Source organism: Salvelinus alpinus, chromosome 37, assembly GCF_045679555.1.
Source record: "Salvelinus alpinus chromosome 37, SLU_Salpinus.1, whole genome shotgun sequence".
In the NCBI taxonomy this organism is placed as follows: domain Eukaryota; kingdom Metazoa; phylum Chordata; class Actinopteri; order Salmoniformes; family Salmonidae; genus Salvelinus; species Salvelinus alpinus.
The window spans coordinates 6,289,640-6,314,045 of record NC_092122.1 but is presented as its reverse complement, the minus strand read 5'-3'; the positions used below and the strand labels follow the sequence as shown (position 1 = coordinate 6,314,045).

Here is a 24,406-nt window from a genome sequence, read left to right as displayed (position 1 = left end):
CACTTTTCCCTATATAACTATACTTAGGTATTCATATCCAAACCACTCCATGTGCATCCTATGCACCATATGTGTCTTCAACGGTTCTCTAGCCTCCCAGAGACTATGGTACAGTGGTCCCAGAGCACATAGACAATTCCCAGAAATGCCTATGGGACACTACTTCCTATACATATAAAACAACATTAACATGTGCTATTATTAGTAGTCCCAGACGATGGGCGTGGTGGACGCTCTAGCCTTCTTCTGTCATGTATCACTGCCATGGTTCCTCTATAGTGCCTCAGCATCCATAGTATCAATAGTTTATATAGTCATAAATGCTATGGCCTCTATTGACTCTATAGTCTTGCCGCATACATATAGAATAACACACACTTTCACACATTCACTCAGTAACTCCACACTCACAACTTTCACATCCACATTCACACAACTCACATCAACATTCGATTCATGCCATTACTTGACTTAAGACTAGTGGTACCCTCCATTTTTATGCTACGCTTTATTATTATAATAAAAACATTTTTTTTTTTATACAAATTCATTGAAATGTACTTTCTGAAATCAGTTGCCGCGTCCCTCGTTTGTTTGTGGATGATGTGTCTCTTCCTGGGCAGCTCACAGTAGGGTCTGGGCGGCTCCTCGTCCTCTTTTGGTCAGACAGGAATTTCCCTCAAGCTTCATAAAATGTGCCACCGGTTTTCCTCGCAGACCCCCACTGGAAAGCTCTGCAGGCAGAATCAATCATCCTGTTTGTGACGCCAAATAGTTGTAGAAATTCTACACAGGGACACTCAGTCAATCTTAAATGAATCATTCTTTATTATCAGCGCGCTGGAGCGGTTCCAACCAACTCAATGCAGAACGTTTATCCCTTATATACTGGTTACAGACATGGTAAATATGCATAGTTCATAGGGTTGGTTCCGGCATGTGTCTAGCACTGTCTCCTATCTTTAACTTAAAGAACATACTCTGGGCGTTCTGCCAGATGGTCCTAAGGAGGAGGTCGTGTCCCCCCCCATATCTTTACCAAACACAGGCAGGAAACAAGGATTATTTATGACACTAAGACAAGATGAGCATTTTCAAGGCTGTCTTTTCACAAGATAAAAATGTCCATCACAGGAGGATGGAAGCCAGCTGTCCTCCAGCTACACTACAGTGCAACCCTACAGAGTGCTGTTGAGGCTACTGTAGACTTTCTTTGCAAAATAGTGTTTTAATCAATTATTTGGTGACATGATTATATTTAGTATAGTTTTATCTAAAAAGGTTAACTTTTTAAATGTTTTACAATAAAAATGCTCTATGAAATTCACTGAGGAGGATGGTCCTCCCCTGAGGAGCCTCCACTGAATTGTACAGTACAACTGAGGAAAATACTGGTGCAGAGGACTTTCTGACTTTACCAATGACAAACATATATGAATTAACATATGTCGTCTATGGAACTCAATCACGAGGGGCCCATTGGAGAGCCCCGCCAATAAACAGAGAATAGAACACAAATTGTTTTTTATCCAAAGATTCACACAAGTTGTAATTATTTAATTTTCCAACATGTGATATCAATATTATTTAAATGCTAGTGCATTAAGGAAACCATATTATACTGATTGGACAGCAGCTAGAGAAGAGAATAGATTCCCTTGTATAACAAAATATGAAATCAAGCGCCTCCTGAGTGGCGCAGCGGTCTAAGGCACTGCATCGCAGTGCTTGAGGCGTCACTACAGACCCGGATTCAATCCCAGGTTGTCAGAACCGGCCGTGACCGGGAGTCCCACAGGGAGGAGCACAATTGGTCCGGGTTAGGGGAGGGTTCTTTACTTGGCTCATCGTGCTCTAGCTACTCCTTGTGGCGGGCCGGGCTCCTATAGGCTGACTTTGATTGTCAGTTAAGCGGTGTTAACTACGACACATTGGTGCAGCTGGCTTCCGGGTTAAGCGGGCAGGTGTTAAGAAGCGCGGTTTGGCGGGTCTTGTTTTCGGAGGACGCATGTGTCGACCTTCGCCTCTCCCAAGCCCGTTGGGGAGTTGCAGTGATCAGACATGATCGTAATTGGATATCACAAAATTGGGGCGAAAAAGGGGGTAAAATACACACACAAAAAAATATATATATATTCAATCAACATTTCAAATTGACAGGATGGTGCTTTTAATATGTAGACATTACAACAGTAATGTTAGTTTAAAATATCAGATAATATGGGACAACCAACATATAACAAAACAAAAATAGAATTCACAAGTATTATTTTCAATACAGCATTCACACAAGACTACACCAGGATTGCAAAATTCCAGTAATCACGAAATCCTGTTTGGAGGATTCTGGATTCCCTGCGTATTCCTTCCTGATTCCCGGAATCTTTCGATCTGCGTTTCTGGAAAAGTTACCCGAATTTTTTAACACTACTCTACACACAAACAAACATTTGCTAAAACCTGACCTAACACGTCATACAACAAACAAGCAGTGTGGAAGATTCTGGTAGAAAATGGGAATTAGACAAAAATAATAACAACACTACTTCTCCCTACTCTGCCCTCTCGCAGTATAATTCTATTGTTATATACACGTGAGAAGACAGTTTGGCCACATCCTTGTAAATATGGAGATTTACTGCAAATATTCTGGCAATATTTACCTTTGTCATAACAAATTATGATTTCTGAGGTAAGAACCAACCAAGACGGTATCAAAATAGTCAAATCAAGCTCTACGGAAAAGTTCCCCATAATTCAATATCAGAGACAGATGCCTTCTTGTTCTCTAAAGCAAAGAAAAATGTGTACAAATATTTGTACTTTCACACAAATAAAAAAGGAGCCACAAAGAGAGAGATTTGACACTCTGCATCCCAAATGGCACCCTATTCCCTATACAGTGCACTCGTTTTTACAGGTCAAAAAAAAGTGCACTATAAAGGGAATAGGGTTCCATTCCAGACATACAGACTGTGTCGTGCAGTTCTGTAGACAGTGTTTTAGCAACATGATTAGTTGGCCTCTAGATGGCGACTTGCCCACGTGTGGGTAGTGTCTTCTAAAGAACCAGGGAAAATGTATTTAAAAAAAGGCCAACAACTTAAAAAAGGTAGAGTATGTGTTCCCCTGATCAGCAAACTAATTTGCATAAAGGAACACAACGTTCCTTTAAAAAGGAAGAAACTGTCAGCACGCACACACAAACATCCACACTCAGGAACATTAAACATATACCTCTCAGTTCTAGAACCACACAAAGTTCCGGAAACTTTCATGAACACAGTAGAAACAGTATCTCCTTTCCTGTGATCAATTTATAGCAACACTGGGTCAGATAAACACTGACGTAACCGCAGTTTAAATGATTTCTATACCACGATATCATTCCATCCATCACTAAAAGACAATGCTAAATAGACTATTAATGACTTTAAACAGCTCTGTACACACAACACAGGGTACAGTCAGTGTGTTCGTTTACATCTCTTTCTAGCTCTCTTTCGCACTCATTTATCTCACTCAACTTCCTTTATCTTTATCTTTTACTTGTTTCGCTCACTCCTCTCTCCCTCCCTCACTCTCTTACTCGCCTCATTCACTCACTACTTCCTCTACCCCTTGGCTTTCACTCAGGTGTGGGTTTGGACGTGTGTGTGTGTGTGTGGGTCTACTCTCCTCTCCAGTGGAGGACAGTGCTTCTGGGAGGGTGGGTGGGGGTTGAGGGAGGGTCATTGACAATGTGCCGCCTCCGGTGGGGTGATGGAGGTCAGAGGTTCAGGGGTCAGCGGCCCCTCAGTGGAGGAGCTCCTTGAGGTCACTGTCCGTTATCTTGGCATTGTCTCTGACGTCATCGAATGTGTACGTCTTGACAATTTTCCCATTCTGAAACACTGTGTGTAACAGGTCCTGAAGGGAGATGGGAGGGAAAAGAACAAACGACCGTTAGTGAAGTGGCTAATTGACTAACCTCAATAACTAAAACAACATGAATTTACAAAGGCTATTGGAATGCATTGACGTGGGAGTAAGATATGATATGTCGACTCACCACGCCGTACTCCTCCAGGTCTCCCTTGCCCTCCTCCAGAGTGACAAAGTCCCCGCTCGCTGTCCGGTGCAGAGACAGACGACCTTTCTTTGACCTTTTGTTAGGGTCCGCCACCGGGTCCTTGAACACATTCACCTGACACCAAATATTAAAAACAGTTACACTTCTCCTTCCAGTGAAGGTAGGCATGGATGTGTGTCTGTGTTAAGAAACTGGCCCGTGCAGGACTTCTGGAGATGCACCCGCCCTCGCCAGCCACGTCAATTCCGAGCCCCACCCTACATCAGGGTAGATTTTTCTCCGCAACCCGACCCACCCGCCAAATAATAATGTATTTAATTGTTGACTCCAGAGTACTAGAGGCTATTCCCCTTTCCTGTATGAATTGATGTCTGCATGTCTATTCAACATTTGGATAAAAAGGAAACCAGGCCATGAATTAAGAACCGTATCTTCTTATTTCACACTGTCAACTCAAATTGCTTTGAAAATAAGAGTCGTCTATTTACCCAATGAAAGCCTATAGCTGACATACATTGCATATCACTCGAAAATCAAATAGTTCAATTGAAACTTACATAAACAACTCCCAGAATCAAATAGGCTGTAGGCTGCAAAAATAGCATTCATTTATTTAGTAGGGTACACTCAAACTTCTACCAGCCGCACAGGTTTAAAACATATATGACCTGCGTATGGTCCAAATGAACAAAAGCCTGAATTAAAATGTAACAATTAACTGATAATTAACCGAATTATAGTAAACAAATACCTGCTTGCACTTTCTGCAGGATGTGTATCCATCTACCGGATTGTTTTCATCCCACAAATGAAACACCAGGAGTTGGCTATTGAGAATTAGCACTTGGATTGGAACCGGTGCGTTGGTCAGATGACCTGAAAATAGACCTCTTTGGCCACGCCCACCAGTGGTGGGTTTGGTGTCGAAATGAGAATGCACGAGCAGAAAAGAAGCCCATTGTAAAATATGGTGGTAGATTTCTAATGTTACAGGGCTATTTTGCTTCCACTTGTCCTGGGGCCCTTGTTAAAGTTACCGGCATCATGAATTACCAGGTTATTTTTGCCAAAAACCTGGTTGCCTCTGAAACTTGGCCGCAAGTGGATCTTCCAGCAGGACAATAACCCCAATCACACAGCAAAATCTAAATGTTGCAATGGCCATCTCAGTCTCCGGACTTAAAACCTGTGGTTTGAATTGAAAAGAGCATTCCATAAGCACAGATGAAGGACATCAAGGCTCTGCAAGGATTCTGTATAGAGGAATGGTCTAAGATCCCTTCCCAATGTGTTCTCAGTGCCGTTATTCTCGCAAGACGAGGTATGGAAAACAGGGTGTCAATCATTTTGACCCCTACCTTTTTGAGAGAAAAAAAGCACTACTTGTTAAACAAAATCTCTTTCTCTGAGCAATTAGATTAGCATAAAATAATTTCTAATGTTTTTTAGCATACAATTTAGCTCAGTATTTCAATTATTGATTTTATACAGTCATTTCCGCTCCTCTATATCAAGTGTCAATCATTTAAGACCCCACTGTAAGATAGTATACAGTGTGCATGTGTATGTGTGTGTGTGTGATGGTGTGTGTGCACGCGTGTAATGCTCTGCTCACCCCCAGGCCGTTGGTGACCACGTAGCTGCATTTGAAGGAGCAGTTGAGCAGATCCCTGGTCAGTTTCTGCAGCAGAGCCCCTCCAGAGCCAAAGGCGATGTTCTCAATGCTCCACTTGTGATGCTTCATCCCCTCCACGATCTACACACACAGATACATGTCTGTTAAAACTGACTATCTCTCTGTGTGTGTGTGTGTGTGTGTGTGCGTGTGTGTGCGTGCGTACCTCTTGCAGGGTGTTGATGTCCACTCCGTCCCCTTGTATAACTCTGATATAGGGCGGCAGAACTTTGTAGCCTTTGGAGTTTTCCGTAGGGATAAACTTCTTCCCCAGGATCTCCAGCACCTGAGTGGAGGAACCACAATCGGTATTTTTTTTTTAAACAACTAAGAATGCTAAATCTGTATGGGAGGAACATACAGCACCGACTGAGAGGGCATCCATAGGGCTCAAATCTCAACTACAGAAGCCCGGTCATAGCTCAAAATACCACCCAAATCACGCACCCTCCGTAGCGCAGTTGGTAGCGCAAGGGACTTGCAACGCTGGGGTAGTGGGTTCGATTCCTGGGACCGCCTGTACATAAAATGTATGTGTGCATGACGATAAAAGCATCTGCTAAATGGCATATTATCATTATTACACTTTTATCAAATGGCAGGTTAACATGGACGTTCAATTTGTGTGCATCTTTCTCAGAGGACCTGATTGGGAACTACCTTCAGTACGTTATCCAGGGAGTTCCCTGAGTCGGGCAGACCACGTGGGGTTTAAGGGGGTTGACTTAGGGTCGAGTTAGGCCTAGTGTTACCTTCAGTACGGTATCGAGGGGGTTCCCTGAGTCGGGGCGGACCACCAGTGGGGCGTCAGCGCTGCGGGACTCAATGAGACTCCTCAGGTCTTCTCCCCAGATCTTCTCACAGGCGTTGTAGATGTCATAGCTGTCACTGACGATAGACACGGGCACGTTGGGAAACTGCCTCACGATGTGCTCAAACGCATCTCGCTCGTGGTCCTTCCCCCACGCCGTGATGGTGCTGGAGAGAAGGAGGGAGAATACAAAGTTATCAGGTCTACTAAAGACAACAACAAAAAACACAAATCCCTCTCCCTGTGAACTCATTCACGTAGAGCTGCGCTACCACCACTAGAGGGCATCCTTATCAACGCTTTGCCGAGACTTGACTTCCAGAAGCTCATGTCCACAACAGCGCACTGTAGCTAGCTAGAGATGTCCTTTTAGATTCAGAATGAAACTATCTGTGCATTATCCTTCGTCTCAATTACAATTTGAGCTTTATTTCATGATATCAAATCAAGCCTACCTGTATTAGCAAAGAAGTGAGGCGGTGTATCTCTAAATGCATTGATATCTACCACCTCGGAGAACCCAGAGAGTGTGTGTGTGTGTGTGTGGGGGGTGGGGGGGGGTGGGACTGTGTCTCTGTGGAGTCTCTGGAAGATGAAACTAAAACCGACCGTCGTGATTCCGTAAACACAGTGACCAGGCCAGGGCCTCTGGAGCCGAACTCCCAGAAACCAACGGGGCAAATGAACGGTGCAGAGGAGCAGTGGTACAGCCAACTCGGTTAGAGATGTACTGTACATCTCCTCTGTGTGTGTGTGTGTGTGTGTGTGGTGTGAACACACTGTTATCAATAGCCTACACAAGCATAGCAATTGATATTTGGATATCAAAGCCATCCACTCCTGCTTGCTTTCTGGGGCTAAGAAGCCCTATACAAGTGTAATTTGATTGATTCGGGACCAAGTAAGAGATGTTAGTGTGTTAACTGTGTAGCCACTGTGTGTCTTGACTGTATTACCTGTGCTCCGCGGCGGGCACAGAGAAGCCAGGCACGGGGTCTTTGGTGCCGTAGTACTTCTTAATCACGCCGATGCCAGCCACTGTGTCTGTGCCCTTAAAGTTCACTAGGTGGGCAGAGGCTCCGATACCTGCCGTCTGAAATGGGGAAGAGAGATGGTGAGTCAAATGTCACACACACAGTATTCAGACCCCTTGACTTTTTCCACCTTTTGTTACGTTACAGCCTTGTTCTAAAATGGATTTAGAAAAAAATATGCCCATCTACACACAATAACAAAGCAAAAACAGGTTTAGACATTTTTGCAAACGCATTTAAAAAATAAAACTGAAATTTCACATTTACATAAGTATTCAGACCCTTTACTCAGTACTTTGTTGAAGCACCTTCGCAGTGATTACAGCCTCGAGTCTTCTTGGGCATGACGCTACAAGCTTGGCACACCTGTATTTGGGGAGTTTCTCCCATTCTTCTCTGCAGATCCTCTCAATCTCTGTCAGGTTGGATGGGGAGCGTCGCTGCACAGCTATTTTCAAGTAAGTTGTTCGATCGGGTTCAAGTCCGGGCTCTGGCTGGCCCATCTACCATAAAGGCCTGATTGGTGGAGTGCTGCAGAGATGGTTGTTCTTCTGGAAGGTTCTCCCATCTCCACAGACGAACTCCAGAGATCTGTCAGAGTGACCATTGAGTTCTTGGTCACCTCCCCGTCCAAGGCTTTTCTCCCGATTACTCAGTTTGGCCAGGCGGCCAGATCTAGAAAGAGTCTTGGTGGTTCCAAACTTCTTCCATTTAAGAATGATGGAGGCCACTGTGTTCTTGGGGATCTTCAATGCTGCAGAAATATTTTGGTACCCCTCCCCAGATCTGTGCCTCGACACAATCCTGTCTCGGAGCTCTACGGACAATTCCTTCGATCTCATGGCTTGGTTTTTGCTCTGACATGCACTGTCAACTGTGGGACATTATATAGACAGGTGTGTGCTTTTCCAAATAATGCCCAATCAATTGAATTTACCACAGATGGACTCCAAGCAAGTTGTAGAAACATCTCAAGGATGATCAATAGAAACAGGATGCATCTGAGCTCAATTTCGAGTCTCATAGCAAAGGGTCTGAATACTTATGTAAAGAAGGTATCTGTTTTTTGTATTTTTATAAATCGCTTCATCATTATGGGGTATTGTGTGTAGATTGACGAGGAACATTTTTTATTTAAATCAATTTTAGAATAAGGCTGTATGTAACGTAACAAAACGTGGAAAAAGTCAAGGGGTCTGAATACTTCACGAATGCACTGTATATAACACCCTGCACCCCCACACACACACACTGTTCCTCTACCTCTTGTGAGGAGACTCCCCTGTAGCCGAAGTCGTGCAGCTTGTACTCCAGCTTGTCCAGGTTGCCAGAGGTCTCCAGCAGGTACTTTGCCAGAATCTTCTTCTGCTCCCTGGAGTTGGTCGCCACGGTGATGGGGTACCAGACCTGAACAAGGATGGTCTGGAGGGGAGGAGGAAGAGGGGACAAGAGGAGGGGGTTAGTAGATGGCCATTCTAGAATGGGCCCAAGTCTGGAGCTTTCGAAGCACAACTTTCCGTGCTTTCGAAGAGTCTCCCTCATTCCCTTCTCCCTGCATCCATCTTCCCTCCCTCTCCTTCTCTCATCCCTCCATCCTCCCCTCTCTAAACCCTCCCTCCCTCCCTCTCATTCATTCCTGATCCCGCTCCTTACGCTCTCTCCTCAATCTTCCTTGAACCGCAGTGTGCCTGTCCGTGTCCCTGCCCTGGACCCGAAAAAATCCCTCTGACCCCACCACAGCCCCATCCACACCCTCCAGTCACCCCATCACAGTGTAGTGAGCTGGAACATGAACCCAAAACCAACCCTCTTGACAGACCCTTTATCCTGCTATGTGGAAGGGGAAGTGGGCTGTTTGGGAGGCTCAGGGGCTAGACCCATATTCCCTGGGAAAGGGACAGGGAGAGGACATCCACAAGTAAACACTGGGTTCGATGGGGGGGATTCCTCGCACGGCAAGCCCAGGACAGAGTTACTTAGCCGTGGCCCGCTGGCAGCTAGATGCCTGGGTCTTTGTCTCAGTCCAGTCATCATTGAACGGGCGAGTCAATATTATCACGCCATGTACGAGTGTGTGTTTTGTCATATTTCTCCCTCTAGGAGCTGTGTAGTGTGTATGTCCGTGAGAGTGTGTGCGCGTGTGTGTGCCGTGTCATCTGTACGTTCTACAGGGTCAGAAACACCTTGTTAACCCCTAGAAGGTTATCACTACATCTATACATGCAGGGTTACCTGACCTCTCACACGCTACCACAAGATGTTGCCAGCCACAGCTCCAAAAACTACAACACAATATGTGAAAACGATCATCTTTAAGGAACTGAAGCCATACAGGCCTACTATATGACTGGTTGTATTTCGACGCATGCAGTGATGCTGATGTTGTGATCTACAGCAGTAATGCCAGGTGGAGACTGAGGGGGGGCGCCATTGAGCACCGTAGTGTGGATGGGGCTAACAGAGCCCCATACTTCCAGAGCCAAACCATAATATACTGTATAATACAGTGGTCACCAACATTTTCTGAGTTAAAAAGCAAGCAGAGATCTACTGCTCAGAAAAGAAGAAAAAAACATGGCTTAAAAAATGTACGTCTATGCAACATTAACTTGCGAGGCACAGCGGAGCATAAGTTGAAATAATTTGCTTTTTTATTTTACTGGAGATACCAGCATCTGAGGGAGCAACCCCTCAGGTGAGGCTGACCAGAGATAGGGGACACCGTCTTAAACCTTATGGCGAAACTCTAGTCGCACTGCATTATTCATGTTGTTCCTATGACCAGAGTAAGTGAAATATTCCTCGATATTAAAATAGACACGATGAGCTGTTAATAATAAAAACACAGGCCTATCGATATACTTGGCTACTCTTTCATTGCAGCTGCAGTGCTGGTTGCAGCGGGAGTTGAAGTAAGGAGAAGCGCATCTTATGTTTTGTGTTGACTAAAAACAGTGTTGACAGTGATGAATACAAACTTAAACATGAACTTACTGATAAAAACAACATCTCTTTGCGTCTCTCTCTCTCTCTCTCTCTCTCTCTCTCTCTGGTCATGGTTTTAAAAAATGTATGAAATCTCATGTAGACTAGTATCAAACTTTTCTGTGAGGTCGTGGAAGCTATAGGCAGTGACTTGAGCGATCCAGTTAACAAACCAGTAAGCGCACTTGATTTAGCTCTCCCGTCAGACAAATTAAATAGTTCAAAATGGGAACACTTCGCTTACCCGCCGCGCAGGGCTTCTGAATCAAGTGCACCTACTGCCAACAGTGCAAGACAAAACATTTTTTTTAAAGGAGTGCTTTATCGTTGGCTTTTCTACAGTTTGGTGATCGACGAGGAATGCCTTGAAGGTCGCGATCGACCGATTGGTGACCACTGCTAATATGATCATGTGATGGTGTCAGACCAGCAAGTCCACGGTCTGCTCTTCAGCGGAGCTACTCTGCACGTTCACGGAGATCGGCCTGAGAAAGACACCGCACAGATTCACTGATCTTGATGGCAAAACGAGTAATCATCCGGGAGGCAAGATGATTTGTAGATCAGTGATTCTGCAGAGTGACTGCTTAATGGTGGAGACGGGGCCTAGCTCCCTATTCTCAGGGTTCTGGTCAAATAAGTGCACTATATAGGGAATCGTAGGGGTGAAACGGTGCGTGTATTCGTATTGAACCGTTCGGTACAGGGTTCACGATGCACGGTTCGGTATGCACTGCGAACAATACATTAATCATATATTATAGATAGGGATATATACATTGCACTTTTTTTTTTTTTTGCATAAACCAATGGCGTATAAATTAACGTGTGAAGAATATCCACATAGTAATAAAGTTGTTTATAGTTGTCTGCAGCTCCGCTCATTAGTTATTTCACTCCAGCGAGAACAGAGCCGAGGGCGTCATAGCCGCAATTCGCTTATGAAGGAATTAGCAGTTAGTTAAATGCAAAGGAGAAACATGGCAAGCATTGACGAGTCAGAACTAGAAGACGCCCCAGTATCATTCAGGTCTGCCGTCTGGGAACATTTCAGTTTCCCTGTAAACTATAACGGAGATTGCCAACGAGTGGTGGATAACAACATGTAGGCTCTGTTCATTGCCGATAGGAAACATGTTTAAAGTGGTCGAGCCGCGCTTCACTATTCCTTCCCGTACATTTTGCCCAGACATTAATACCTGCCTTATACAAAAGAACAGCGTGAGAGCGAGTCGTCAGAAACGCGGTCTCTGTTGCTCTAACAACAGACAGTTGGACGTCTAGAGCTACCTTACTGTAACGTCTCATACCGCGGAGTGGCAGATAAAAAGCCATGTCCTTCAAACGCGTCCCCTAGAGAGTAGTCACACCAGTGTAAACTTGGGGGAAGAGCTGAGGGAAGTAGTTGCCGTGTGGAAGTTGGAGAGGGATGATGTAACGATTCCTGTGACCACTGACAACGCTCGACATATTGTAAATGCAGTTACACTAGCTGGACTGGGGCCACAGATAGGATGCTTTGCTCACATTATTAATCTAGCATCTCAAAAAGCTATGTCAGTGAATCCAATCTCTCGCCTCTGAGCAAAGACCAGGAAGGTGGTATCCTTCTTTCATAAAAGCACAACTGCTGCTCATGTTTTCAAGACACAACAGGAGATGCTGGAGCTGCCAAACCACAAACTAATCCAAGATGTCCCTCCTAGATGGAATTCAAGCCATGACATGGTTGAGAGATACCTTGAGCAGAAAGTTCTATTGTATTCTACACTGACTGATCAAGCTGTGAGGAAGGCTGTCAAAGATAGTGACTTTGTCTGAAAATGTAATAACTTCCTCTGCTAGTCTCAAAGTGTGCAAACCTCTCAAAACAGTCACACCACTGATCTGCACTGAGAGCATTCCATCAGTTTCCATGGTCTTGCCTGTGAAAACAATGATCCTGAAATCAATGGTGGCATCTGATGAAGATGAATCCGCAGTAAGGGATGTCAAGACTGCCGTCAGAGTTAAACTGGAGCCTAGATATGCTGACCCTGGTGTCCAAGACTTCTTACACAAGAGCACCGCTTTGGACCCCCGGTTCAAGTCCCTGCTGCACCTGGATGTTGCTGCTCGTCTGAGAGTCTACAATGAACTCACAGCAGAGATTGTGACCAATATACAACAGGTAGTGTATTTATTTTGTTAATGTGACATTTATTAATTAGTGATTTAACAATTAATTATAAAGTAATAATTGTCATAATAGTGTCTCATATATATTTCTAACAACAAATCATATTTTTAAAGCCACTTCAGAGATAGTCATTTTCATCTAATTTAATTCTGCAGGGTCAAGCCACAGGTGCCACAGGAGCCAACCCTTCTCAAATCAAATCAAATCAAATTTTATTAGTCACATACACATGGTTAGCAGATGTTAATGCGAGTGTAGCGAAATGCTTGTGCTTCTAGTTCCGACAATGCAGTAATAACCAACAAGTAATCTAACCTAACAATTCCACAACTACTACCTTATACACACACACAAGTGTAAAGGGATAAAGAATATGTACATAAAGATATATGAATGAGTGGTGGTACAGAACGGCATGGCAAGATGCAGTAGATGGTATAGAGTACGGTATATACATATGAGATGAGTACTGTAGGGTATGTAAACATAAAGTGGCATAGTTTAAAGTGGCTAGTGGTACATGTATTACATAAAGATGGCAAGATGCAGTAGATGATATAGAGTACAGTATATACATATGAGATGGGTAATGTAGGGTATGTAAACATTATATTAAGTGGCATTGTTTAAAGTGGCTAGTAGTACATTTTTACATAATTTCCATCAATTCCCATTTTTAAAGTGGCTGGAGTTGAGTCAGTATGTTGGCAGCGGCCGCTAAATGTTAGTGGTGGCTGTTTAACAGTCTGATGGCCTTGAGATAGAAGCTGTTTTTCAGTCTCTCGGTCCCTGCTTTGATGCACCTGTACTGACCTCGCCTTCTGGATGATAGCGGGGTGAACAGGCAGTGGCTTGGGTGGTTGTTGTCCTTGATGATCTTTATGGCCTTCCTGTGACATCGGGTGGTGTAGGTGTCCTGGAGGGCAGGTAGTTTGCCCCCGGTGATGCGTTCTGCAGACCTCACTACCCTCTGGAGAGCCTTACGGTTGTGGGCGGAGCAGTTGCCGTACCAGGCGGTGATACAGCCCGACAGGATGCTCTCGATTGTGCATCTGTAGAAGTTTGTGAGTGCTTTTGGTGACAAGCCGAATTTCTTCAGCCTCCTGAGGTTGAAGAGGCGCTGCTGCGCCTTCTTCACAACGCTGTCTGTGTGGGTGGACCAATTCAGTTTGTCCGTGATGTGTACACCGAGGAACTTAAAACTTTCCACCTTATCCACTACTGACCCGTCGATGTGGATAGGGGGGTGCTCCCTCTGCTGTTTCCTGAAGTCCACAATCATCTCCTTTGTTTTGTTGACGTTGAGTGTGAGGTTATTTTCCTGACACCACACTCCGAGGGCCCTCACCTCCTCCCTGTAGGCCGTCTCGTCGTTATTGGTAATCAAGCCTACCACTGTAGTGTCATCCGCAAACTTGATGATTGAGTTGGAGGCGTGCATGGCCACGCAGTCGTGGGTGAACAGGGAGTACAGGAGAGGGCTCAGAACGCACCCTTGTGGGGCCCCAGTGTTGAGGATCAGCGGGGTGGAGATGTTGTTACCTACCCTCACCACCTGGGGGCGGCCCGTCAGGAAGTCCAGGACCCAGTTGCACAGGGCGGGGTCGAGACCCAGGGTCTCGAGCTTGATGACGAGTTTGGAGGGTACTATGGTGTTAAATGCTGAGCTGTAATCGATGAACAGCATTCTCACATGGGTATTCCTCTTGTCCAGATGGGTTAGGGCAGTGTGCAGTGTGGTTGCGATTGCGTCGTCTGTGGACCTATTGGGTCGGTAAGCAAATTGGAGTGGGTCTAGGGTGTCCGGTAGGGTGGAGGTGATATGGTCCTTGACTAGTCTCTCAAAGCACTTCATGATGACGGAAGTGAGTGCTACGGGGCGGTAGTCGTTTAGCTCAGTTACCTTAGCTTTCTTGGGAACAGGAACAATGGTGGCCCTCTTGAAGCATGTGGGAACAGCAGACTGGGATAAGGATTGATTGAATATGTCCGTAAACACACCAGCCAGCTGGTCTGCGCATGCTCTGAGGACGCGGCTGGGAATGCCGTCTGGGCCTGCAGCCTTGCGAGGGTTAACACGTTTAAATGTTTTACTCACCTCGGCTGCAGTGAAGGAGAGCCCGCAGGTTTTGGTAGGGGGCCGTGTCAGTGGCACTGTATTGTCCTCAAAGCGGGCAAAAAAGTTGTTTAGCCTGTCTGGGAGCAAGACATCCTGGTCCGCGACGGGGATCTCTTCTCCAGAGACGACAGGGATTCTCCTCCAGAAAAGAAGTCTGCCATGGCTGAGCTTTTTGGGGAATTGTTCACGACCCAGGAGAAGGGAACCAAGTCGAAGGTCAAGGTCATAGAGGAAGAGGTGACCTCATACAGGGAAGTGGACTGTATTCCCCTGGATGATGATCCACTTTACAGACCAAAGATTTAATATACCCTCATGTTGCCATGTTAGCAAGGCGCTACCTGGCTGTGCCTGGGACCTCTGTCCCTAGCGAGAGGCTGTTCTCCACATCGGCTGACATTGTCACAGCAAGCCGCTCTGTGCTCACTGCAGATAATGTGGATAGACTAATCTTCTTAAAGAAAAACGTGAAAATCTGATATTTGATTTTTTTTTTCAAGTAATCAGTCTCAAGTGGTCCTATTTTGTTTAAGTCACTGCTATGTGACTTAATTTTGATATATGCTGCTGGACTATGCACTCTTGTTGAAGTTCTGTTTTAAATTACTTTTATTTTCATGTTATAAGGCTGCTTTTTTTTTTTGATGTCCCTTTGTTTCCATATGCTCCTGGGAATTCAAGCTACCCATGTTTACTATCATAATAAATGGAAAATCTAAATACAAATGACATATTTCTCAGGCACTTACTTTGTCGATGTATCGAAACCGTACCAAACCTTGACACCACTGTAACGTACCGAACCGTGAGTTTTGTGAACCGTTTCACCCCTAGGGAATAGGGTGCCATTTGTGATGCAGCACCCATAGTAACCATCCTAGTCAGAGAAGCTAGCTAGTGACACTCCAGGCTAGACAGACAGAGAGGAAGGATACGTGAGGAGGTTGTTTACAGATAGAGAGACTGATGGCTCTCATCGTAAGTTAATTAAAAAGTGCAGAGTCACTGTGGCAGTGTTGTGTGGTGTGCTCTAGGGGCAGGGCCTTGGACAGTGAGGAGTGAAGTTAAATAAATATGATAATTTATTTTAGATCAGGCAGTCTCCGAAAGCCACACGGACTCTAAGGAGCCATTTGGAACAGACAGGAAGGACCCAATCCAGTCACATTGATGGAGAGACCTAACCGCTCCCCCCCACTAACCTGACTGATTCTGTATTCAATAATGCCATATAAATCCACTCCATTCCAAAATGGCTGCCGCTCCCCCCCCACTGACACTCACCTCCACCCAGTTGGTGAGCCAGTAGCATTCTGGGTCGGTGCTCTCCACGGTGAAGAGGACGTTACCCCGTGGGATCACACTTCCCTCCGGCACCGCCTTGATCTCTATGGGTAGGTGGCCGTCATACTTCTGCAATACACACACAACCGTTACAGCAGCCATTGCAACACACAACATTTACCCTAAAGCCCACGGTCTGATCCATTTTCTTTATCATATTAGTAAAATAAAAGTAAGAATTTTAAGATACTTAAAACAATAAAATGGGAGAAAAAATTGCAATAGGACACTAATCTAAATAAAGTGACCCTGTGAGGAGGCAGAGTCATTAGATCATTTATTTTGGTATTGTCCATATGTCGCTCGTTTTTGGTCACAGGTCCAGGAATGGCTGAAGAATTGCAACATTTTCCTAGAACTAACGCTACAGATAGAAATACTGGGTGATTTGAAAAGCCATAGTCAATCAATCAATAATATATTAATTATTTTAGCAAAAAAAATATTTTTAAATTTACAATCTGTAGAAGCTATGAGAATAGGAAGGTTCAATTCTTTTGTGAAACAGCACAGTTGAAAAATATATGGCAAATAGAAATCCGAAATGGATGATGTTGAGAGATAGATGGGAGGGGTTGAATGGAGATGAAGGGTGGGACTAATAACAAGATAAACAATGTAAAGCATACAGGATCTGTAAAATGTATATAGGTTCGGAACTTTTGTGAAATAGCACAGTTACAAGTGGAAATCAAACTGGATGGACATCAGAAATAGAGGAAGGACTAAGAACAAACAAGAGAGAACTATTATAAAGTAGACTGTGTCTGTAAAATGTGTATAAGATGTATAAATTGAAGGTAAAAGCAGAAGAGTTTATCAGTTTACTCCAATTGGGGGATCGGTGGTAGGGTTTGCGGGGAATAATAAAGGTATATTCTTTAAAAAAGTATGTATGTCTATATAGGTATGTGTATGGATATATATATTTACCAAAAAAATATGGGGGATTGGAAATGATGCAGACAATTACATTGGAAGCAACATTCTTTCCGCAATATTAAGCTGATCCACCCCAAGAAAAAAAAAAAATATATATATTTTTTTTAAGTGACCCTGATCAGCACTAGTAACCCAGTGAGCAAAATTGATTGAAAGACGTCTTTTCCACCAAAAACACGTATTTCCAACGTCTGGTACTCATAGGGAAGCATGATGTAGGCCTAATTGGGTACTAGGTCTACCACTGTGTAGTGATGTCAGAGTTCAGAGAAACATCTAATGTGATCTCTATGGCCTCTCCCTCAGTCCTCTCGCTGTGAAGATCTGACCTGAAACCTGTTTGTGGATGTGTGTTTTTACTATTCTCGTGGGGACTGGTAAATAATGGATTGTGTCATTTTGGAGACACTTTTATTGTAAATAAGAATAGAATATGTTTCTAAACACTTCTACCTTAATGTGGATGCTACCATGATTACAATACATTATTTACCATTCATTTCTATTGGGCGCAAAATAATCTGAAACACAACCAAAACAAACAGCAAATGCATCCAACAAGTTTGTAGAATCGCAAGCTTGATGTAATCATTGTGTGTTAGGTATATGGGACCAAATACTCAACTTTTGACTACTTTAATACACATAAGTGAATTTGTCCCAATACTTTTGGTCCCCTAAAATGGGGGGACTATGAACAAAAAAAGTGCTGCAATTTCTAAACGGTTCACCCGATATGAATGAAAAGCTGACAGTCTGCACTTTAACCTCATAGTCATTGTATAATTTAAAATCCAAAGTGCTGGAATACAGAGGCAAAACTGTCCCAATACTTTTGGAGCTCACTGTAGTAAAACAAACGTGTAGGTGTACCTCCAGTATGTAGTTCCAGCCCTTCTCATTGAAGACGTCATCCTGGAAGTGTTCCCTGTACACCTCTTTTGCTTCCTGGATCTTCTCTGGAGTCACCACCTTCCCTGGAGGGAGAGGAAGGAAAGAGAGATAGAGAAATGAGAGAGAGAGAGAAAGGAGAGAGAGGAGAGAGAAAGGAGAGAGAGGAAGAGAGAGAAAGGAGAGAGAGAAAGAGAGAGAAAGGAGAGAGAGAAAGAGAGAGAAAGGAGACAGAAAGGAGAGAGAGAGAGCGGTTAAATGGTTGAAGCATCAGTGAACAAGTGGAGTGTATAGGATAGAGAGATGTGACAGTTTGTGAGAGCAAAAGAGTGAGAGAAGGGTGAGTATAGAGAGAGATGGGTGAGTAGAGAGCGTAAAGGGGGAGGAGAGAGAGAAGCATTGGAATTCCAAACTCTAGTCCAGGGGTGTCAAACTCATTCCACGGAGGGCCTAGTGTCTGCAGGTTTTTGGTTTTTCCTTTCAATAAAGCCCTAGACAACCAGGTGTGGGGAGTTCCTAACTAATTAGTGATGTTAATTCATCAATCAAGTACAAGGGAGGAGCGAAACCCCGCATACACTCGGCCCCCCGTGGAATGAGTTTGACACCTGTGCTCTAGTCCTTCCGTGTGCTATTAAATTAGTAGCGTCTCTCTCCCTCTTACAGAGCGGCTTTATCCTGCTGCAGAACATGCTACAGGCTAGGGACACATACAATGTATACAGCTACACATACACAGCACACCTACACACAACCACAACTTAACAGTTACACACACACACACACACACCAACGTGTGCTTGATTACGACCCCGTTGCAATAAAGTAACAAGGCTGGTATTTTTTAAAAGGTTATTTGAAGACAAATAAAAACAAAGTTTTTGTTATTCTAAGGCTGCTTATTGCAGGTAGAACTCTGTATCATTGTAGTGAATCAATGCTAGTAGCCCCTAGCACAGCTGCCCTTTGTGTTGCTAGGGGCTCAACGAGCAGATGTTCCTTTGTCTCCAGTCCACGCTAGTCCTAAAGCTCTCTATAGCACCTCTCTCTGCCTCGCCGTGAAATCACGTTGAGTTCCATTCTCTGATGCTGTGTGGAAGAATAAACACAGATCTAGAATCAGCTTAACCTTCTATAAACGTTAACCTTAGGGCAGGCACCGTTAGGGTACGGAGTGAGAAACTGAGCTTAGATCAGTGTCTAGGCTGAGGCTGCCCAAGGTGGGACATCCAGCTAAGCCTCAACAGGAGAATCTAAGCTCCCTTTACAATAACTGATGACCAGAGGAGGAGCTGTAGTCTAGGCCCTGTTCAAATACAGTGAAAATAAAAGGCGTCCTCTTTCCTTACTTCCTACCGTGGAGTAATCACTGACCGGACATTACTGGGTAGTGAAATCCTAACCACTGACGTTAGGTCAATCATAAGGAAGGGTTCCTTTTAAAAGTATTGGAACGTGATCCTGGGGAGAATCCCAATTGCATTTCCTTGATTCCTCTCGCCACGCCTCCTTCTCAAAAGCCATCGTATAAAAGTCATCTAAAGCTGAGTATTTGGTCCCGTATTCCTAGCACACAATGATTACATCAAAGCTTGTGACTCTACAACCTTCTTGGATTCATTTGCTGTTTGTGTTTCAGATTATTTTGTGCCCAATAGAAATTTATGGTAAATATTGTATTGTCATTTTGGAGCCACTTTTATTGCAAATGACACAATACAGTATTTACAATTAACTTATATTGGGCACCAAATAATCTGAAACAACCAAAACAAACAGCAAATGCATCCAACAAGTTTGTAGAGTCACAAGCTTGATGTAATCATTGCGTGCTAGGAATACGGAACCAAATACTACACTTTTAACTACTTTAATACACATGAGTGAATTTGTCCCAATTCTTTTGGTCCCCAAAATGGGGGGACTATGCACAAAAACTACTGTAATTTCATAGTATCATTTCAAATCCAAAGTACTGGTGTACAGAGCCAAAACAACAACAAAATGTGTCACTGTCCCAATACTTTTAGAGCTCATTGTATCCTTATGGGGACCAAACAATTGATTCTCATTTAAAATCCTATTTTCCCTCACCCTTATCCTAACCTTAAACCCAAACCCCTGCACCCTAAATGTAACCCTAACCTAGCCAAAAATTAAATTTTTCCTTGTGTGTGTGTGTGTGTTTGGTTTTACTATCCTTGCAAGGACCAAAAGTTCTCACAAGTATAGTAAAACAAGAACAATTGAAACACACACACACACTCTCCAGGTAAGATCTTCACAGCAAGAGGACTGATGAATCACAACTTCCAAGTGAGGCAGAAAGAAAGGATAGCTTGTCAAACGTGACAACGTGATCCTGGGGAGGGACCTCTGAACTTCTCATTCAATGGGTTTTGCGAAGGAGGCGTGGAGAGTGGACGCGAGGAATCAAGGAAATGCAACTGAGACTCTCCCCTGCTCAGTCTAGATGCTACAGAGCCTCAGATGCCGCCAGTACATGGTGTAGAATTCATCTGAGCACCTATTAAATGATATGCTAGCCTTGATCACATGACCGTGATTCTCCTGCTGGCAGAGACAGGAAGGATCACTCTCTTCACTTCAACTATGCAGACTAGTAGCAAGGCCTAGTGGTAGAGAATGTTAACTCAAATAAGAGCCATTTATATAGGCTTTGGTGTCTTATTTTGCATTATGAGGACATCAATACAATCCTTACCTTTTAAGTATTTGTTGGTGATGTACTGCAGGCCGTAGAAGACCGTCGTCTCATACTTCACTTTTCTGTTCTTGGTCGGGTCAGCCCTCTTCTCGCGGCACTCGAAGTAGGAGTACACTTTACTGGTGTTGGGAGGGTACTGCTTGTAGTGCGTCACCTGGAGCAAAGACGGAGGAGACAACATGGATAAAATACATCAGAACGTCAGGCTATAAAATGACAGTTAAAGAGATTGAATGGTACTTTGGTGACATCTCACTCTCTCCAGGTGCACCTGGGACACCCAGGTATGTGTGGAACAGATGGAGAGGATGGGCACATTGGGGACAGTTATAAAAAAAAGAGCGGGACAAGAGAGACGGGCCGCGGAGCAGATGGAACAGTAAATAACGCAAACACAGAGTAATGAGCAAATCTGCTGACGATGCTTTTATTGATTAGCCACGACCACTATGTACATATAATTACACTGGCCTCTCTACAGCGGCATATCTGGCTGGCACAGTCCTGTGTCCTCGTCTCTGGGCACGCACACACCAATCTCTCTCTCACCTTCCGGGAATTCAGTCAGCTGTAAAACGGTGTTACTTCTGACCCTCCCCCCGTCCTACCTCTGGGCTGCACTGGCCTTGCACATACAATGACATAGCCTACACAACAGGTCACTCGGCCTAGGTTATTAACCAATGTTGTCCCATCCTTCACTAGCCCCCCACAAGACCTCATGAACTAACCAGTAACCTAACCATTGAACCAAAGGTCAGTTTTGCATCTCCCCCGATGGGTTAGCTGATTCTAGAACTGTGCCTACATCGATCAGTGCTGGCCTGGGAATCAGTCCACTAGGACCTCCGCTCTGACAGACAGACGAGCCCCCTGCGTGTGATGAGCCCCGAGTGTCACTGGCTGCTGGATGGAGCCAACCGGATCAGTCTGAATGCACACATTCTGAATTATAGGGACACAACAGGAGAGAGAAAGACTAAATAAAATATTTTCATGAAGCACAATTGACCCAGATTAAAGCTAATGTTTGGAGCCGTTTGACTCCATTCTGTTCTGTTCACAAATCTCACTTTTTGGGGGTATTTTACCAGACCAGGGGTTGTGAAACAAAACAACATAAGCTTTGCATGGCAAAGAAAGAACACTGAGAATCCAATATTCCTCCATGGTTTTAGGACAGTGGTTAGGAACTTTAGGGCCTACTTTATTACCCTTTATTACCCTCCATCATGTTATGGTGTATCAGTCACAGTAGCCTGTGCCCTGCCTTTAGTCCCCCCCCCCCCCTCTCTATCCTCACAGGCCCTCTAGTTCCAGATGCTGACAAGTCACTGTATGGCATTGAGCCCAACACAGATGTTTTTGTGTCACTCTACATACACAAGTCCAGAGAACAGCATCATCACAGCACGGACAGTTGATGCTGGCTCATCAAATATAATAGGATTAATGTGCTTTGTGCAGCCTTTATTATTGTCCATCTGGTAAAGAAGAAACAACATATCAGTTCCACTATGTTTACATAATAGTGTTGTGCCACAATGGTATAAAAATAAGACTATGTATTGTGTGACCTGTGAGTGAGAGATTCAGTTGATATGACAGCTTGGATGAAATAAATACATTTCTCGTAGTATTGTAATCGACAAAAGCAGTCAGTCATAACTATACCATTTCTGCCTGCAAGGTCTATAATTGTACCTATCAGCAGACAGCTGATTTTTCTTCAAAGAAAATAACACGTAAAACCCAGTCAAAAACAGCCCGAATTATACAGCATGCATCTCTCATTTGATGTGCGCTGAATGAACTCATTCCACCTCCGTCTTCAACAATATCGACGGTCAAAAAAGGTTTGCAAAAAGACCTAGAGCGTTTCCAAAGGCTTACTAAAGTTTCGCTTTTGTTTCAGGATCTGCCATCGTTTTTCCCAAAGTAAGGAAATGGATAGTAACACCAGAGACGCTAGTCTGTTAACTACGTCTCTTGCAGAAACTAGCCTTCCCTCGGTTTGGTAGCAAAATCACCCGCTCAATTCATTGCTTGCTTGCGCTAGCTACCGCCTCTGCTCATTCGTTAGCTGCCTGCCTAGCAAGCGTAGCTAGCTGCGCAAAGGTGAGCTCTGCGTAGATTCGTCAGTGGCCATTCCGTCAGTCATCCGAGATGAAAATAGGCAAGAGGATCCTTTCGGAATGCGATACTACCTTTTCTACCTGCCCCTCTCTCCTGCCCATTTGGCCTAGCGATCTGACACAGAAAGCGACCAAGACAAGCGTGATGGCCTTGGAGGATGCAACCACCTTGGCTGATAGAATTCAATTCACACAGAGCATACGCATAGTCGCACTAACATACTGGCGTCGCCCACTCACCTTATAAGAATCCGTAGCTAACAATATGTTGAAATGAGGGTCTCTGTGCTCCATCTTCCCCTTGGTTTCAGTCAGTCGCTGGTGTCAGTAGTATTGCTCCGTGTTGGGGACTAACAACCTAGCTCTGTCGCTCGGGAAGGGACGCTGAAGAGACGGAGGGAAGCGGGCATAACACGGGCCGTAGGGAGGCGGGACTCGCGTCACACAAGCGGAGGGGTAGACGAAAACGTAGTGTAGGGGGGCAAGGCCACAAAGCAGGATAATCATTTGCCCAAATTCTGAATCGTAAGGACTGTTCGAGGATCAGCGGCCTATACCAACACTTGAACCGCAATACATTGAGCGAAAATTATTGGAATTAGCAAATACTGTAACTAAAAATAAAATTTTACCATGATAATACCATGATAATGAAGATGTAAATTATTGTATTTAAAAATGTATAGATAAAAATATGAGACTGCTGTGAAATTAATTATTTGTGAAATTATAATTTTTCCCCAGGAGCCACCATTATTGTTGTAACATCGCTGAAATCAGAGACGGAAAAGGAAGCGAGACATCCCACTATTTGTTACAGTCTATGCATCCCACTCTCTCGTTTTTTTCTGATTCAATGGAAGTCTATGGGCTTGTTCGACATTGCAGCCACCTTTGCTGGATTCAATGAAACATAGGTGAAATGAAAACCACCATAACCAGAAGAGAGCGCTATTGTTCAACAAACCCAAACCTCACTGACAGCGGTTGTAACCAGTGATGTATATAACGTTTACATACACTTAGGTTGGAATCGTTAAAACGCGTTTTTCAAGTCGGTTAGGACATCTACTTGGTGCATGACACAAGCCATTTTTCCAACAATTGTTTACAGACGGACTATTTCACTTATAATACACTGTATCACAATTCCAGTGGGTCAGACGTTTACATACACTAAATTGACTGTGCCTTTAAACAGCTTGGAAAATTCCAGAAAATGATGTCATGGCTTTAGAAGCTTCTGATAGGCTAATTGAAATCATTTGAGTCAATTGGAGGTGCACCTGTGGATGTATTTCAAGGCCTACCTTCAAACTCAGTGCTTCTTTGCTTGACATCATGGTAAAATCAAAAGAAATCAGCCAAAAATTGTTGACCTCCACAAGTTTGGTTCATCCTTGGGAGCAATTTCCAAAATCCTGAAGGTACCACGTTCATCTGTACAAACAATAGTACGCAAGTATAAACACCATGGGACCACGCAGCCGT

At 44.1% G+C, this 24,406-nt stretch overlaps 1 protein-coding gene across 1 annotated transcript; it reads right to left on the bottom strand.

Annotated features, from left to right (window-relative positions):
- Positions 1 to 3,531: 3,531 nt before the first annotated feature.
- Positions 3,532 to 23,444, bottom strand: LOC139566079 (nicotinamide phosphoribosyltransferase). Its single transcript, XM_071386972.1, has 11 exons — positions 23,156 to 23,444; positions 20,778 to 20,934; positions 18,035 to 18,138; positions 16,160 to 16,288; positions 8,856 to 9,014; positions 7,515 to 7,651; positions 6,500 to 6,725; positions 5,914 to 6,033; positions 5,688 to 5,828; positions 4,052 to 4,186; positions 3,532 to 3,909 (listed from the first exon to the last, which is right to left on the bottom strand). The coding sequence occupies exons 1-11, from the start codon at positions 23,207 to 23,209 to the stop codon at positions 3,796 to 3,798; spliced, it is 1,476 nt and encodes a 491-aa protein (XP_071243073.1). The 5' UTR covers positions 23,210 to 23,444; the 3' UTR covers positions 3,532 to 3,795.
- Positions 23,445 to 24,406: the final 962 nt, after the last annotated feature.

Bases quoted from the DNA above. Each gene is read 5' to 3' on its own strand.
- LOC139566079 (XM_071386972.1), bottom strand. From the start codon at position 23,209: ATGGAGCACAGAGACCCTCATTTCAACATATTGTTAGCTACGGATTCT. The intron at 18,139-20,777 runs GTAAGGATTGTA...CTCTCCCTCCAG, and splicing joins CACCAACAAATACTTAAAAG to GGAAGGTGGTGACTCCAGAG. The intron at 16,289-18,034 runs GTACACCTACAC...TGTGTATTGCAG, and splicing joins GCTGGAACTACATACTGGAG to AAGTATGACGGCCACCTACC.